Here is a 17,991-nt window from a genome sequence, read left to right as displayed (position 1 = left end):
GACACGTGGGAATGGCTCAAAGCTGCACCAGGGGAGGCTGAGACTGGGCATTGGGAAGAATTTACTTACTGAGACAGTGGTCAAACACTGGAACAGGTTTCCTAGAGAGGTCAATGCCTCAAACCTCTCAGTGTTTAAGGGGCGTTTACACAAGGCGCTTAATAACACGCTATAACTTTTGGTCAGCCCTGAAGTGGTCAGGCAATTGGACTATATGATCATTGTAGGTCCCTTCTTGCTGATATGGTCTATTCTATTCTAAATGTTTAACCAATATGTAATACTGCAAAGCATTTTTAAAGAGAAAATTCCAATAGTACTCATTTTTAAAGAGCAGTTTCAAATAAAAATTCTGACTCTGGAGGTGAAACAACTAACCAAAAAAACCACCACCAATGACAAAAAACACCCAAACAATCACAACAAACACCCACAAAGTTGTTCAGCTACTCACTATTAATGCTAGAAGCAAAAAAACCAGATGTAAAGTTTAAGTGTATATATAGTGTGCATCTAATTGGTGTGGGAGGGGTGTATACCCAGAATATGGGCATACACAACCAATTAATGTAAGGAGTTTGAAAACTGGGGTGGGGGTAAGTAACAATTTGAGAAATGCCACTGAAATGCCTCTACACGAATAGCATCAATTAGGCTTTCCCACAATCCAAGTTTACCTGGACACAGATACCGTAAGATTTCATTGTTTGAAACCGAAGCAGTTGTTGTCATTTATACCATTAATAAATAAAATTTCCCTCAATTCAATGCATACTCCTTAGCAAAGTCATTACGCATCTTTCTGGTCACTGAAGCCAAGTTTTATAAAAGAACACAAAAATCAGCTTTGTATAATCACTTCCAGTGTTTCAAATCAGCCTTTAAGTGGTGCAAAGCCATAAATTAATTACATCATATGATCATATTAAAATAACTGCATTGTTACTCATTAGAAAAAAAAAATTCAAAGGGTAAAACTACAAGAAACATTAAGCAACTTTCAATTCATTACTATAGGCAGATATTACATAAATAATTTATGATTGTTAATATTCTTTCATATAGCTGTTGGTAACAAATATTAAAGCATTTTGACCTGTTTGTCAGTTGTCCCAAAAAACCCCACAACCACGCATACTTTGTAAATAGTTACAAAGTTCAGTGCATCAAAACTAAGAAAAATTACTATATTGTTAATAATGTATTAACAGCATTTTTAGCTAACAATACTGACTGCATTAATTGGAAAAATTAACTTGGATGCAAAACACAACAAGCATGGAAGTTTTTAAACTAACATTCCACTGATCCAGGAAAGATGGCTTCGTTTAATTCAGCTTCATTCCAATAAACAAAGACACTTGTTCAATATATAGATAAAGTTCATTAAGCTTCTATTTTAATGTCTAATTGCATCATGACAAATCAAGGAAATTGTCTGTTATTGACATTTCTAGCACATGCATGTATTCATGCGATAGAACCACAGCATCACTTCAGTTGGAAGAGACCCTCAGGATCATCGAGTCCAACCATAACCTAACTCTAGGACTAAACCATGTCCCTAAGAACCTCATCTATACCCATTTCAAACCCCTCCAGGGCTGGTGACTCCACCACTTCCCTGGGCAGCCTGTTCCAGTGCTGACAACCCTTTCTGTGAAGAATTTCTTCCTAATGTCCAACATAAACCTCCCCTGGCACAACCTGATGTGCCATTTCCTCTCATCCTATCACTTGTTACTTGGGAGAAGAGACCAACCCCCTCCATGCTACAATCTCCTTTCAGGTGGCTGCAGACAGTGATAAGGCCTCCTCTCAGCCTCCTTTTCTCCAGGCTCAACAGCCCCAGTTCCCTCAGCCACTCCTCATCAGACTTGTGTTCAGACCCCTCCCCAGCTTCGGCACCCTCCTCTGTGCTCCCTCTAGCGCTTCAATGTCAATCTTATGATGAGGGGCATCATGAAGGCTCACAAGCATTTAAGTTCAACTCGAATTTTCGTTTTTATTAAGTTTCTCAGTATGTTGAACTGCACTTCAAAAACAAGAAAATAGCCTAGTAAGCTACTACTAAGAAGGACATAGTTAAAATGCAAGAGTAACAAAAGCTGACCTGTGGGTAAGCTGTGCCCATACCAGACAGAACAGCCGAAAGAACGTCTCTTCCCTTTTCGCCTGCTCGGTTGGACACAGCAAGCTTTAGCAGGTCAACCATGACTCGTGTGTCATCTGGTACCAACAGACTCGTAAACTCATCCAAGTACTGAGGTTCTGGCCCAGATACTTTACTCTGACTTTCCACATCCTACAAAACAAATTGAAGAAATATTTAGGCAGTGAAGATGAAAGGAGTATCTCACTGAATCTGAACAAGTTAACTTGTCTGAAGAAGTTCAGAGGACCAGGATTATATGGCCTCAAAATTAACCTACTGTTAAACACATTTCTCAAGTGAAAAAGTTCTTCTAAAAGTTTAACTTCAGACCAAAAAAAAAAAAAATCCATTTGTCTTTGGATAGATTTTCAAAATGCAATCATATACGGAATAACTTTAAAAGCATTTAAAAAAAAAAAAAAAAAAAAAGCAAAACTGCAAAACTGCTTGATATGAGCATGGCAAGGACTTCATTTTTAAGGAAGGTATTAACAACATTACTTCTTTGGTTTTTGTCATGGTTTCTGCGATGATACTGGCAGCTCCAGGATCATCTGTGACTGGAATGAAAGGACGGGAAGAGGCAGCAGCAGCTGACGGAGTTACAGCAGACGGTGTCACAGCATCTTCTGAAGAAACAACCTAACAAATAATAATTAACAAAAGCTGCAGCAAGATACTGTAAAACCTTTAGGAATCTAATTATTTATTAGAAGGACTTATGTTCAAAGACTGAAGCAATGTAGAAACAGCCATAAATTCAAAGCGAATAGATTAATTCCTTGTACCTTTAGCTTCTATTTTTTTGTTCCCTGGCAAACCAGCCAACAACCCCCTCAATGCCAGCTGCTACAAAAACGTACAATAAAACATCAGTGCCTGCAGAAAAGCCTACAATGTACAAGACAAGACCTAACAACACGTGTCAATTTAATAGTCTGTTAAAGGAAAAGAACTCTTCAGTAGCAAGCCTTTTCTTTTTTCTGCTTCTGTTTGCAGTAGAGAATCAACATGCCAGAACTCCGTTCAGGTCCTCCTGTGTACTTTAGTTGATATAAGTTCACAATTACATATCATTAAATAACTGTCAAATTTTCCCTTAGATGTTGACTTTTTTATTTAAAGATCACTCCTGTAAAATTAATTTCATACCTGGTCACATGGTTAATATTTTCTTGTTAATTCTAAAATACTATTAGAAATCACCACAATTGCATTTAAATGACACAGTGCATTTTGAAAGTTCAAAACTGATTTCACACTAAAACTTCACTTTTTCCAAATCTGAAACACGTAGAATACCCACTCCTGACATCAGAGCATCAAAGAACTGTTTAATCTCTGCTATTATCAGACTAAACAGGACAATATTTTTCAGCTTTATTCTTAAATACTGATGGAAAAATCCACTCAACCCTTTACCTCCCCTCTCCTGTCCTGCCACGGGTTTGGGCTCAGCCTCTCTTCTACATCTCCTCCAAGCCCGCACTCGTCTCCACTGGCAGGGCTTCCTGCAGAAGTAGCATCTGATGGGGGGGCTGGTGATGAAGAGGGACACTCTACCGGTGCAATCATACTTGCTGGCATCAACGCTCCAACAACTGCATCCCTGAAATAATTGAGGAGAGATTAACATAAAGCTAATTATACTCCCTTGTTGCACTTAGAAAAAATATGTTAGCTTGTCTTAATAAAATAAGGAAAGGTTTCCAAGCTCTGAAATGAGAGAGTAGTTTTATCTCCATTCTCCTTTGGGCCTGATGCTTAAATATGGTGTTTTAAGGCCACTATTTTACATGAGTTCCTCTTCATAAATTTTAGCACAAATACTCTGTTCTCTACCAACAAGGAGGGCACTATAAAGTTCTGTTGTTCTTTCCACCCTGGCCCCCACCGCTTCCTCCATGTCATCTATCGTGATTTACTTAAACTCCTTTTACGTGATTTACTTGAGCATTCTTAAACATTTTTCCCCCCAGGTACTGGGAGCTCCTGTAAAGAAAGCATTAAGAGCATAAAGCTAAAATCAATATAAAAAAAATTAAATTGAGCTTAGGCCTATCCTGAAGAGTCCATATTTGTGAAACAATGTATAACTGAATCAGAAGACCCTACTAGACAGTAAGTTATGTCATGTTTCGCTCTGCAAAAGACAGGAAAGTTTGCGTGCCTACCTGGCATACATGATTTGTAATGCCATCAGTATATGAGATAATGCCTGCTGTTTAGCAACGTTCCCATCAAGTGACAGGAGAATCTTTGCAAGGGAAGGGCGATTCGGCTTGGAACTGTTTGCCCCACTAATTTTGTTACTGGCAGCAGAAGAATCTGCATCTGAAGGAACACCTGGAATGAGGGGGAAAAACAGCAAGAGCTTTTTATAATGGTGTAATACATAACTGGAACTGATTTATCTAATTTTTTTAGTCAGAAAGATGACTGTAAAACTAACTCTACAGTAGATTCTTAAACTGCAGTGTCTACAGTTACAACATAAAATCAATACTGAGGCTTTGCAGCAAAGGCTTTCATAAAATAGTGTTCCTCCTTGTTACTTACTTAGGAAGATTAAGGTAATATAGATATTAATATTTTTGTGATCAGCATCTAAAACAAGTTTTACTTACACAGAAGTTTCTCAAATAACAAGAATATTAGGTAGTCTTAAAAATACTAATCAAATAATATATATATAGCTCTTACTCTCTTTAAATTACATTGCCTTATTCACGAAGGCTTAATTAGCTTTTATATTCAACACAAAAAAACCTGCTGTTTTGCCTCCCTAATTCTTAAGTCACTTACCTTAGAAACAAAACGTTGACAGTAGCACCAAGAATTATAGCAACCGGTATCATGTAAGACCACCAATACTACAGTAGCATCCATCTACAATTACCTCCATAAAGCTCTATCCCATATTAAATACCAAGTCTTTGGGGCATTTCATAAAGCATGTTGCATTTTAACTTCTTGAAGCACAACAAAAGTTCAAACTAATTATACTTCTGATTAAAGTCACTTACAACTTCTACTTTCCGGTAGAGATTTTGTTGGGATATTTGTAGAAGTGTGTATGTTTCCTGCTGGGTTTTTTGTGGTGTTTTTTTAAAAGAGAGTTTCCTTTTTGTGCTCTTCTGTCACCTATTAAACTATACACACAACGAACTCTCTAATGGGATTAAACACAAAACAAAACAAAAAAAAACCCAAATAACAATATAAGCCAATAAATACCAACCAAGATAAGATGCACCTAAAGGGTCCCTCGCTGTCTGGAAAAGCACTGGTTCATGAACAGCTGGTGTAGCTACATCCACTGTTGTCCATGCTACACTGTGGGAAGACCCACAAGCAACCCGGGTGATTTTCTGGCCTTCCAAGCCCTGGACAAGCGTGGGCTTTCTATTGACTGTAGTAGTTCCATTGCCTTGTTGCCCATGGTCATTGTCACCCCAAGCGTAAACCTGCCAGTAAACATTTCCACACATTACTTTGCTTCACTAGTTGCTTCATTTAATTGTTTTCTTAAAAATTTGAAAAAAGCAATCTTAGTGATTTGTATTATTAATCTAGGACACTTTAGAGAACCTATTGCTGGCACTTTTTTTTCCCGCCTGTTAAATAATGCAAGCATTATCATACTTTAAAATAAAAAAAAAAAACATTCAAAGCAGCACTTTATCTGAGGATTCATATATTACTGCAAATTCAGAAATCATACATTGACTCATAAATTATTACAGTGAACAGTAAGTCAGTAAGTTAGAAGAATTAGGTGCAAAGTATTTACATTGGGGAACTGAATCAATACTAGGTAATGATAATGCTGGATCACAGGAGAAAAATCTGTCCAGAATACTATGACTGCTGTTACATTTCAAGAGTGAGAAGCAGGAAATTGATCACGAGATAATAAACAAACTAGGAAAATATTACAAAAGCTACTATGGTAACATTTAAACTCTAATAATAATATGAAAGCTAATATATTTAAAATTACAATCATGCTTATATTTATTCAGGACTTTAAAAAGTAAATAAATACCAATTGACATTTTTATTCCATTTTATCAGCACTGATGCTATTGCACTCTTCTTCCTCAGCAGTTTAGTTTATTCCTTTCTGGATCAAGGAAAAAAGCAGGTGACGCACAACGTACCTGTCCCGTGTCAGTAACCGCGAGACAATGGAGTGCGCCTACAGCCACGTGCACAATCTTTTTACCCCTCAGTCCTTCCACAACTTGTGGCTTTCGTACATGTACATCTGTGCCATGGCCCAGCCTGAAGTAGTCGCCCTTACCCCTGCAACAGACAGTAAGCATAAAATTCAAACAATTCTATTGTTTACACATTCCTCTGTCAATGTAGCTTCCTAAATGAAAACACTTTGTTTATCACTGGAATTAAACACAAGCAGCAACTAGTAAATTCTTCAAATCTGAATCACAAAGGCCCGAAAATTAGGATGACCGCAGTTCTGTGACTCTAACTTCTCACCTCAGTAAAGAACAGGTATCATTATGACTAATTTTTGTACATAGTGCAACTGTGATTACACTGAATATCCTCTGTTGCAGTAACACTGCAATTGTACATACTTAAAAAATTGATGTGTTTTGATAGACTTGGACAGATTTATATGCCTTAGGATAAACCTAACAATAACAGATATATGTGAACTAACATGTTTTCAGAAATGAATTTTTTCACACTATTGCAATCTTCAGTGTAGGTTTTCAAGTCTCTATGGCTTAAATTCTTCAAAAATTGCTATACACAAACTGCAGTAAAAGTATATCACATACAAAAGTAATGTAAACATCTTAAAATGCCTCTAAGAATATCAGTAAAGAAGAAAAAAAACAAACACAAAAAACCCCTGAGATTTTTTCCGCTGTGGTTTTAGCAACTATTCACTCAGTTCTGCTGCTCAACCCACCAACACCAATTTTTCTGAAGAAAGGTTATATTATGCTGGAGCTGAATGTGATACATGCAATGCTATTGCCCACCTAAAGCTGTAACAGAAGCTGTGATGTCTCCCTCAAACCAGTACAAATTCAAGAAGAATAAAAGTTCAGAAGCAATGCAGCCATCCTAAAGTGCAGACAAGCACAGCTGAAACAGCTCAAAAAAGTCTCCTTGAAGACCTGTAATGTCATGAAATAGCTACAGATTTTATGACTAGATGTAACAGTGTAAAGACAAACTGAGAGAAGGAAGGAATGAGCAAAAATTTTGCAGAGGTCTTAAAAGACTGTTGGATTCCCTTTCCTCTTAGTCCTTTTGTCACTACAAAAAAAAAAGAATTTAAAAGATGGGTGAAAGTGAGAGAGAGTTTCTTGTGGCCACTCTGAGAAACAACATCACAGCTAAAACTTCATCTCCCTTTTGTAAATAGAAGGAACTTATAAAACCAGAGGTTTTGTGGGTTTCTCTTCATATCATTAATCAATTGCTGACAAATAATACAACAAAAATGACCGTTTTATGACTTCTTAGCTTTGATATACATCAAACAGGTCATAGTCTCATTACACAAGGATGGGGGGATGGGGTAAGACTTTGATCTGGTTAGAGCTCTGAAGCTGATATGCCATATAGTAAGCTCCCAATTTTACAGAAAGGTTTATAAACTCAAAAAAACAGGTCTGTGTTCAAAACAAAGCAGAAGCAAGCAGACAGAAGAAAAATAAAACCAGTTTCTGAATAACTCTCGGTGATCCTTCTCATACCAGCTGTTGTTTTGAGGCATCATTACTGACAACTCAGTGGCCCTCTGAGCCTGTGTTTCCAAGGAAGTTCGTCCCATCTCCTCTGAATTTTAGTTTACTTCCCTACCTACTACATCCTTACTCTCCATCTCTGCTTCAGCTGTAGGTTACATACTCTGAACTATAATTCTCAGGTTCTCTTTTCCCACTCCACTCCAAAGTGTGGAATTAACGTTTCTTTACACACCACACTGCTCCAAAGAGAGGGAATGATCTTCCCCCTCCACCACTGATTTGGTAAGAAGACCCAGGCGCCCTAACGGAGTACAGTACACAACTGAGCATGAGAGTAATTGAAAAGATCAAAGCTTCCCTGAAGAGCTGCCAGTTTAAAAGATAAAACATATAAATAAGGCACAGATTCAAGTTAAAACAGTCAAGCAGTAATAAATACAACACATACTTAGCAATTGCTTTGCTAATGCTTTCACGCAAATGTAACGTACCATGTCCACACCACTCCCGACTTGGTCAGTGCCAATGAGAACTGTGCACCACACTCGATCTGACAAACGCCTTGGCCGTTCAGCCTTTCAATGTTCTGAGGAATGTTGCATCCTTCACTTCCTCCTCGGCCCAGTTTCCCAAAATCGCCATCACCCCAAGAAAACACCAAACCTAACAAACACCAAATGGCAGGTCAAACGACAGTCACAGTACTCCTATGAGCTAGAAACCTTCTGGAACAAGATATTCCTACCTTCGTCTGTCAGAGCAAGAGTCTGAGCATCTCTGCTTCCACAAGCAACCTGAATGACTCTGTGGCCCAGGAGCACTTTAACCTACAAAGCAGAAAAAGTAAGAAAGGCGTTTCAAAAAACTTTTGTTTTAAAACTTCACAGACATTTTCAAGCTCTTATGACTGATCTCCCTCATTGTGCCCAGCCTGAGCACACCATTTAGCAAAGGATTATGAAGCCTTGCTCACTCAGGACCCAACATTGCTCCATGACAGCGGCAGCTTCCAGCTTTGTATCAAAGCAGATGCAGACATGAATGTTCAAAATGGCACAAGCCATTCCACACCACTTTCCAAGAAAAAGAGACTGGATCTTTTTGGCCTTTCCAAAACGGTCAGCCTGTTATTAGAGGTATGTGTACCAAAATCTAATTCAGATCACCCCAAAAGGATGTCTTCATGCTCCCATGAGTTTTGTCTTTACTCTAGCTCTGTCATTTATTAAACTAACAAATACATTCACATTTCAGAGACAAGAAACATTTATTTTACCATCTTAGGCTTCAGCTGTGTGGTATTATCTCCATGTCCCAGCCTTCCATATTCTCCAAGACCCCACGTATACAGTTCACCACTAGAGGTAATGGCAGCGCTGTGGGAACTGCCACAAGCAATATCACGGATGCGTTTGGTTTTCAACGCTTCTATCAGTCTGGGTTTATCACAGTTCCTACAGAAAATGCGTAAAGAATTCATTGCATTAATTATCAAAGAGTTGCACGATATACTCTAATCTTCACAATACAAAAAAACTTTGTGTAATAGCTAACAGTAACCTAAAGATAAGATGCAATATTATTATTACAAGAAATATACTTTAGTAGCACCATAAATCTAAAGTTTACACTATTTTAACATATTTTGAAGTTTGTTTAAATAAATATTTTATGTATACACTGCAAAACTCAGGTGGCAAAGCCAAAACACCAAAGTGATTAACCAATTAAAAAGTGTATAAAACAAGGTGAAAACTGATATCCTGCTATTGCCCAAAGTTGAGTGATTTGTTAGAAGAAATTACTTCTTCACTCCGAGGACACAGAGACAGTAAGATTAAGAGGTGACACTCCCGTCCCAACTTTGCTCTTTACGAGAGAGAAATTACAACTGGAATTTACTGTTAGGCTTCCACGAAGAGTACTGGAAACTTTTACTATTTATATGGTTAGAATATTCTCTAAACAGAGGGAAGAATTTCAGCTCAAGGTTTTCTAATATTGACTGTGTATCAGAGCCACTGTTAATGTTTTATAGAATTATGCATGGCCTCTGGAAAATCTGCTCCCATGAAATGTCCAAGAGTTCCAAGTCTCACTTTTAATAAAATTACAGGAAACACGAGGCAGTTGAACAACAAACAACCATAGTGCTCTGATCTGGACTTCCCTTTTCACTGATCTGACACACATACCCCTATGAATATTTATTTGTAGTCATATATTAAATTAGTTGGGCACTGTAATTTTTTATGTATTCTGAGCAGATCTTCAAGATATATCAGACTGACAAAGATTTCCCCATGGGCTATGTTTATCTTTGTTTTCTTTCAAAGGATTATTCTGTGGTGCATAAAAAAAAAATCCTGAGACAATTCAAATTTTCCTCAAAACTGTCATGTGAAGGATTAAACTACATAATACTGGAAAGTGTAAGAAATGTATTTCTGGTCAACAAGCTTGTGAACTTGTCTAAAAAAAAAAAAAGGGCTGCAAAATACTCTTTGAGGTTTGCAGTATGAACTGTTACAGCTCGAGAATGTAAAACTGGTACGGTTTTACACCTCAAGGCTCCTCTGTACACCTTACCTCACAAAAGTAACCAAAAGCTCTAATGTCCAGAAATATGCTATTTCATCAATGACATTCAAAAATACTATTCAATGACATTCAAAAATACTATTAAAGAGTGTATCCACTATATTTCCACGTATTACATTAACTGAACCCCTCCTTTTTAAATTATTTAAGACCACTACAAACACTACACCATGAACTGACATACACTGCTGAAAGAATCTTTTCACAAGACAATTTTGTATTCCCATTGTATTAAAAATCCTGTCATTGTCAACAGAGGTGGTCAGCTAATGTTATAACATACAATACAAATGTTTTCTTACTGAAAAACAGACAAATTTGGTATCCTTACATTCGGCTGAAGTGACCAAGTTTTCCATCATCTCCTTCACCCCAAGAAAATACCTTTCCATCAACGGTTAATGCCATAGCATGTCGGCCACCTAAAAGTATAAACATAATCTAAATTTTCAAGCTTTCAAGCAGGCAGTAGGTCTAGTAAAATCTCAGAAATTTGACACTGTTGTTCTTCTGTAATATTATTGCATGATCCTTTCAGCCCAATACACATTACTTGTTTTCATCTGAGTTTTTATGTGATTTAATTTAAAACACAAAATTTTTGTGAGAATAGGTTTCCTGGCATATTAAAAAAACAAACAAACAAAAAAAAAAAATCACTCAATTTGCTATTTTCAATGCTGCAAGAAAAACGAAATCCACCATTTAGCAATATTCAAAAATGAAAACACATTCTTTTGAACAGACTGAAGAACTATTCAGGAGTTACCATATTTAACTTCTGGCAAGTAAGAAACTGCATATGGCCTAAATTCACAGATTTTAATAACAGAACCACAGTATCACAGAATCACAGTATGTTTGGGATTGGAAGGGACCTCAAAAGATCATCTAGTCCAATCCCCCTGCTGGAGCAGGAACGCCTAAGTGAGGTCGCACAGGAACATGTCCAGGCGGGTTTTGAATGTCTCCAGAGAAGGAGACTCCACAACCTCCCTGGGCAGAACCATTAGATTCAATCTGACATTTTCTGCAACAGACAGAATTTCATAGCTTCTATTTATTTAAAAAAACTTTTTAAAAATCGAATATGCTTGGGGCATCACAGCACCCAAGAAAATCGCAAAGCAACTATTTTCAGGCTTAATACGTTATGTTTATGTACATAAGAACAGCAATAGTCAGTACCTGAGTGAACAGCCACCTTCTTTACCACATAGTTACTGAGAGCTGTAATCTGGCGGGGAATAGGCACAGTTCCACTAGATATTCCTAAACCCAGCCTTCCATTTGTGGCTTCTCCACAGGCATATACTTTACCCTCTACAGTCACTGAAATGAAGAAGTAAGAGTTTGAAACACCATTAATAGTTCACAACTAGAAGTCTGTTTCTGCTCTTAAATAATTACATTTCTTTAAAACATATTACCTGCAAAAAGGCTTTTGGACCCTCCAGCTACTTGTACGACATTCAAAGCAGATAGGGTTTCAGAAAAGGAAGGAACCTTTATCTAAAGTAGACAGGAAATAAAGATCGTTACAATACACTTTTAAGTTTCATGCTTTCAAAAGAAGAGCTGTTCTTAAGTGATAAACCAGTTAATCTAACAGGTACTTTTTTTTTTTTTCCCCCCAAACACATGAAACCATGAAACTCCATGTATTATTCAGATGAAGCAAGAATGGACTGAAATATGCACTTCTGCACTGAGGCCTTTATGCACCAATAAAATACAGGATGGAAAAGATAGAAATGGTTAACTTTTTGTTTCTTGAAAGGCATTCTACGCATACAATATTATATGTTTTATTTACAACATACATTAAATAAATGCTCCCTTAATATACTTTTCCAATTAATGACACCTTAAATTGATTAAACATTTGCCATTTATCTCCCGTCTTGCATTGTATTAAAAATTATGTATAAATGGCTGCACACAGGAATGAAATTCCTCTCAAATTACACTGAATTCTAATCAAGTTATACCAATCAAAAGATCAGAATTCAACTTTTTTTCTGCTTACTGCACCAGCTCCAGGTACAAGACATACACAGAAAGGTTCAAAATGTTCATTTCATGCACATAAACTCAAAAGGAACAAAATACATATAGTGCTACACATGTTTAGAACAATTAGCTCACTATCATCTAAAATAAATGGTTAAATGGCTTTTAAAAATCAAACTGGATTTCAGCGTAACAACCAATTTTCCATCCAGGAGACATCCATGTCTTAACAGTAAAAAGACATTAAAACCTACTCTTCGTAGCTTTTGATAATAAACTTTAAAATTCTGAATACATTTGAATTAATTTTGAGTTGTGCAAGACTTGCACATTTTATTTTTAGCTCTGTTTGTTTTGTACTGAAGTATGAAAACAACAAACATACCTTGGAACCTTTTAGCCCTCCCAACTGGTCTTTGTCATTCAGTCCCCAAACAAAAACTTTGGTTCTTATTGTAGCTGCCGATTCAAGCCCAGCTGCCTTCTTTCTAACAAGACTGCACATATCAGGAGGAAAAAAAAAAGTCAGGTTAGCAACCTGCATACTATATGGCATAGGCAACTTTTTACTCTATTTATTGATTTTATATTTTGGAACAGTTTCAGTACTCAGATTATACCACCACAGTTAAGTGGTGGCTGTAACAAGTAAATATCAAAAACACCCAGAATATTTTGCTGAGCAGTGGTAAATATACACTACACCACATACCAAGTATAAACACATCAAGTTTTTTAGGTAGGCTTCAAACTCCAAGTATACTGCAGAAGCAGAAGAGTTGTACAAAAGGCTACCACCTCACCAGTGTGACAGCCTTAACGAAGTTAGTTATTAACAAATGACCTACTTACAATTCTGAAAAACTAAGATGCTGATTTCTCTTTACTACCATCTGATCTAATTAAGTTGCTCTTCTTACAATAATCTCCTGATTAGAATACATAGACACTGCAGTTCTTTATCATTTCCCCCTCACCCCTGCAGTTTCCTACCTGCCGGTGTTGGCTTTATCATCATCCTCTTCCTCGTTATCAGAAGCAAGGAAAGGGACTGCCGCCAAATCTTCATCCTCTGCACGGATACGTCCCAGTATGCTGAGGCCGTGTATCTTGCAATCAATCCCAGAGCTTCTGCACTGCTTGATTGCAACCTCAATATACCTGTGGTACTAAGAAGAAAAAACTGAATTGCCACCTTTTGGGTCTTATGTAACTTTATAAAAGATAGGAAAGAATTAGAACTTTTGCTTCACTTTGTCACCTTAACAAAATAAATCCATAACTTCAAATATGTAGGGCTGAAAAGCCAAATAATTCATACTTTAAGATAAATACATGGAGAATGTTATCACTTCCAATTTTCTAAAAATTTATTATGCGCTCCTCCTTTCAGTTACTGAAAAAGATCCGAACTACTATTCAAAATAAGCTTTATCACTCACCAAAATTATCCCCAAATTTAAGTTCATTGGGACGTCTTTTTGGCTCATAAGTATATTGATTTACACCAAAAAAACGAAAATACCTTTGCTACTAAGGCTAGTATAGCGTTTGCTGTGATGACGATAAAACTTATCAGGGAAATTAACTTTACTAAACTCCAAGAAATAGTGCTAAATCAGAGGAAAAGTTAAATAAGATGCTTTAATAATCACAACAGGGCTTCTCAGCTTTCTCTTGCAGCAAAATATTTTTCTTTTGCATACAAGAGTAATTCTCACACAAACTTCACTTACTTCCGTACAATCACTGAGAAGAGGCACTGTGGTGTCTGTAGGATTTATATTGATTGTCTTTAGCTCTATAAGGTTATTTAAGGAATTCCCCCCTAGAAAACAAAACACGGAAAGAAAAATAATTTAAGATATGGTGTTTGTTTCATAAACAGGCACTATGCATGTTAACATATGACTACGTTAACTGAAACCAGAAAAATATCTATCGTTGAATGCACAAAAAAAGTATTTTTCAGACTTCTCAGAGAACACACACATACCTGAAACTACAACTAAAGAGGGCATGTAACTGCTGTCTGCTGGGTCCACTATCATCTTTAGTCTGTGAACAAGAACATCTGGAAAAATCTCCAAGCGAATCCAGTGCTAGGGCAAACACACAGAATTTCATTTTCAGACAGTATTGTTAGGACTGTTGTACAGTTAACAAGAATAAAATGTGTGCTGATGTTGGAGAAAGCATGAAAAACACTTATGAAAAGCACACGACAGCTGCAATGCACAGGAAATCGCCAAAGGAAAATGGCCTTGTGAACTTCTCACCTGTCCAACCTCCACATACAAGAGAAAGATTTGCAGCAAATTATTTATTTAACTCGAGAGCAATACCATTGAGAAGATGGAGAAAGCACAATACCATAGAGAGGTCAAGAAATGGGACATAATGTAAATCTTTGACTGGTTACAGTCTGTAATCAACCCGAAGGAATGGTACTTGGGGATACACATTCTCAACATGGTCATCAACAGAGCATCAAAACACACTGTCTTGCCACAAATCCCAGTGCCTACACTGGCCACAAAGCAGTGCTGTGGGCAAATAAAACTGGCAACCACAAACTAAGGAATGACACTTAAATGTTTTTATAAATTCTGTGGGCACAGAAGTTGAATGTACATTGAGCAAGTTTGCTGATTACGCTAAACTAGGAAGAGCTGTGGACTCCCTTGAGGGTAGAGAGACTTTACAGGGAGATCTGGATAGACTAGAGAGCCAGGCAATCATCAACCATATGAAACTTAACATGGATTCTCCACTTAGGATGAGGTAATCCAGCTCATACATACAAACTGGGGATGAGAAGCTGGAGAGCAATCCTCAGGAAAGAGACCTGAGGGTCTGGGTTGATGGCAAGTTGAACACGAGCCACCAGTGTGCCCTGGCAGCCAAAAAGGGCCAACCGTGTCCTAGGGTGCATCCAGCACAGCATTGCCAGCCGGGCAGGGAGGTGATTGTCCCGCTCTGCACTGCACTGGTGCGGCCTCACCTGGAGCACTGTGTGCAGTTCTGGGCACCTCGATATAAGAAAGATGTCAAACTACTGGAGTGTGTACAGAGGAGGGCAATCAAGATGGCAAAAGGTCTTGATGGCAAGACTTATGAGGTCACTTGGTTTGTTCAGTTTGGAGAGGAGAAGCCCGAGGGGTGATCTCATCACCATCTACACCTTCCCCAAAGGGGGCAGTGGAGGGGGAGGTGCTGATCTCCATTCTCTGATGACCAATGATAGGACAAGAGAAAATGGAATGAGGCTACATCAGGAGAAGTTCAGACTGGACACTGGGGAAAGGTTCTTCTCTCAGAGGGTGGACAGTCACTAGAACAGGCTCTCCAGGGAAGTGGTCACAGCACCAAGCCTGTCAGACTTCAAGGAGTGTCTAGAAGACATTCTTAGTCATATGATTTAGTTTTAGGTAGTCCTGCGAGCAGCAGGGAGTTGGACTTGATCCTTATGGGTCGCCCTTTCCACTTGAGATATTGTACGATTCTATGCAACTGAGGGAGTGCATGGAGGCAGTTTTAGCTAGTAAAAACATAGGTGTTTTTTGTATTGCAAAGTAAATTTTATATTTCATCTAAGTAAAATATAATCAGTGTGTTTGTTAAGAACAACTGTCACCAGTTATTATACTGAAAAGGTAATTGAAACCATATAACCAACTACAGAATAGCATAACTACCCTGTATTCCAAAAACCACACAAGTTCCTTATGATTCACATAAAATAATGAGAAAGATGAAGCAAAACTCTAAAAAATAGGCACATTTACTATGAAGACACAGTTTCGTACTTCAGATGCCTGTTTTTACTACTCTTCTATCTTACACAAAGGTAACAAACAAATATATTTCACCAAGGTAAATACTTCTCCTATTAAGAACAAAGTGTGCCAGAATCGACCAGTTGTGGCTTAAAGTTACCTTTCCTTGTGAGCCAGAAGACTGCCAGCACTGCTCACTACCATCAATGAGACGTGAAGCCTGATTCACAGAGGATGAGACATTCAAATTCTTAACTATTCTTGACCAATCATCCAGTAACATTCCCCGCTGGCTGCTGTGCCGTCTCTTCAGCTGCTTTCCAGAACGTCCACAAAACACCGGAGACTGACCTGCAGGGTTAAATGAAATGTTAAGCACGTACCTCTCAAAGAAAATTGCTTTCATTAAAACTATCAGCAATGTGAAAGGAAATACACAAAGATTTCAAGTATGTAGTCTAAAAGTTGACTACAGAAGCACGTCACACAGGTACAGTAACACTACTCATGCTTGAAGGGCATAGCTCAAGATTTTTTTCTTAAAGCAGTTTCAAGCACTTTACCAGACTACAAGTTGTCACACCTGCCACTTGGGATAGTTGCAATTTCTATTCTTACACTTATAATTGATTTGTACCAAGAAACGAAGCATAATTTGGTAAAAAATAAGCATTAAAAAAGTAAGGAAAATTACTCTCTTCAGGAACATAAGACACCAAGATAAACTCCTAAAACTGAATGATAAAACATTACATGCAAACCTTAAACTGCCAGAATCTTTAAAAGACTAACATTCTTGACAAAGTAGCCACTTCAAAGGGTCCTTCCTTTTGAAATTCAAATCAAAATTTACAATGATATACTTCAAAATAAAGGCCCAGAGCACATGAATTTTGTACACAACCATAGCATAGAAAAATATGCAATCAACCCTCAAAAGAAATCCCTTATAGAAGAACAACCACAGCTAAGTTAAAACACTCAAAACTTCCCAATGTTGTCCAAGAATGAGGTGTCTTAATGAGTTGTTGATTTCCTCCCCGCAAAACCCCACTTCTACTTTCCTTCACTGATCTTTGTAGCTTTTAGAAACCCTGACTAAAAGAACACTGTAACTCCTCCACCCTATCCAGGGCAACAAGAAGGATTACAGATGCACACCACAGTAGCTGTATAGCCACATTAACTGATTTATTAGTGGAAGGTCTTTCTTGCCCTTTGGACAAACCATCATACAGACACAATGCATGTTCATGATTCCTAGTAGGGAATCAGTTTTACTCATTTTCCAAACAAATTAATCTGTCTACATGTAAATATGAAGAGGTTTATTCCAGAAGTCAGCACCATCTTGCAAATACTAGAGATCATACTGATTTTTAGACAGGTGGAAAGAAGAGGGGAAGAAAAAAGCTAGTGTCAGGTAAGTTTTGCATAATGATCCAAACCCCAAAGTTTTGGACTTAAAATGGCTGCACCTGTTCGTGCCTTAAAAACAAGAAGTTCTGATTACGAGTCCTTCAAAAGGCTTCCCTGTCCTACCTCACCTCTCGGGAGTCTCCACATCACTGGGGAAATGAGGCAACAGCCATTACACATCAATAGGCAAAACTGTTAAAGAGCAATTCAGGTGTGAGAAGGTATCTTATGTATTTCAAGCTGCACTTGCAGTCACAAGGATTCCATCCAAATACATTTAGACTGATAG

General features: G+C 37.7%; 1 protein-coding gene across 8 annotated transcripts in view; it reads right to left on the bottom strand.

The window, feature by feature from the left end:
* Positions 1-17,991, bottom strand: part of HERC2 (HECT and RLD domain containing E3 ubiquitin protein ligase 2) — a 114,882-nt gene that overhangs the window by 28,913 nt on the left and 67,978 nt on the right. For all 8 annotated transcript variants that reach the window (XM_065075189.1, XM_065075209.1, XM_065075198.1 and 5 more), the window contains 17 exons: positions 16,444-16,634; positions 14,501-14,606; positions 14,241-14,332; positions 13,498-13,673; positions 12,890-13,001; positions 11,922-12,003; positions 11,680-11,823; positions 10,823-10,913; positions 9,167-9,344; positions 8,636-8,717; positions 8,382-8,553; positions 6,319-6,463; positions 5,397-5,622; positions 4,330-4,501; positions 3,578-3,764; positions 2,657-2,797; positions 2,114-2,305 (listed from right to left, as the gene is read on the bottom strand). In XM_065075189.1, the coding sequence (XP_064931261.1) occupies positions 2,114-2,305; positions 2,657-2,797; positions 3,578-3,764; positions 4,330-4,501; positions 5,397-5,622; positions 6,319-6,463; positions 8,382-8,553; positions 8,636-8,717; positions 9,167-9,344; positions 10,823-10,913; positions 11,680-11,823; positions 11,922-12,003; positions 12,890-13,001; positions 13,498-13,673; positions 14,241-14,332; positions 14,501-14,606; positions 16,444-16,634 (2,489 nt within the window). The remainder of the gene's footprint in view (positions 1-2,113; positions 2,306-2,656; positions 2,798-3,577; positions 3,765-4,329; positions 4,502-5,396; positions 5,623-6,318; positions 6,464-8,381; positions 8,554-8,635; positions 8,718-9,166; positions 9,345-10,822; positions 10,914-11,679; positions 11,824-11,921; positions 12,004-12,889; positions 13,002-13,497; positions 13,674-14,240; positions 14,333-14,500; positions 14,607-16,443; positions 16,635-17,991) is intronic.

Source organism: Columba livia, chromosome 1 (assembly GCF_036013475.1).
Source record: "Columba livia isolate bColLiv1 breed racing homer chromosome 1, bColLiv1.pat.W.v2, whole genome shotgun sequence".
Taxonomy (NCBI): domain Eukaryota; kingdom Metazoa; phylum Chordata; class Aves; order Columbiformes; family Columbidae; genus Columba; species Columba livia.
The sequence above is the reverse complement of the archived record's forward strand: the minus strand, read 5'-3'. Positions and strand labels throughout refer to the sequence as shown.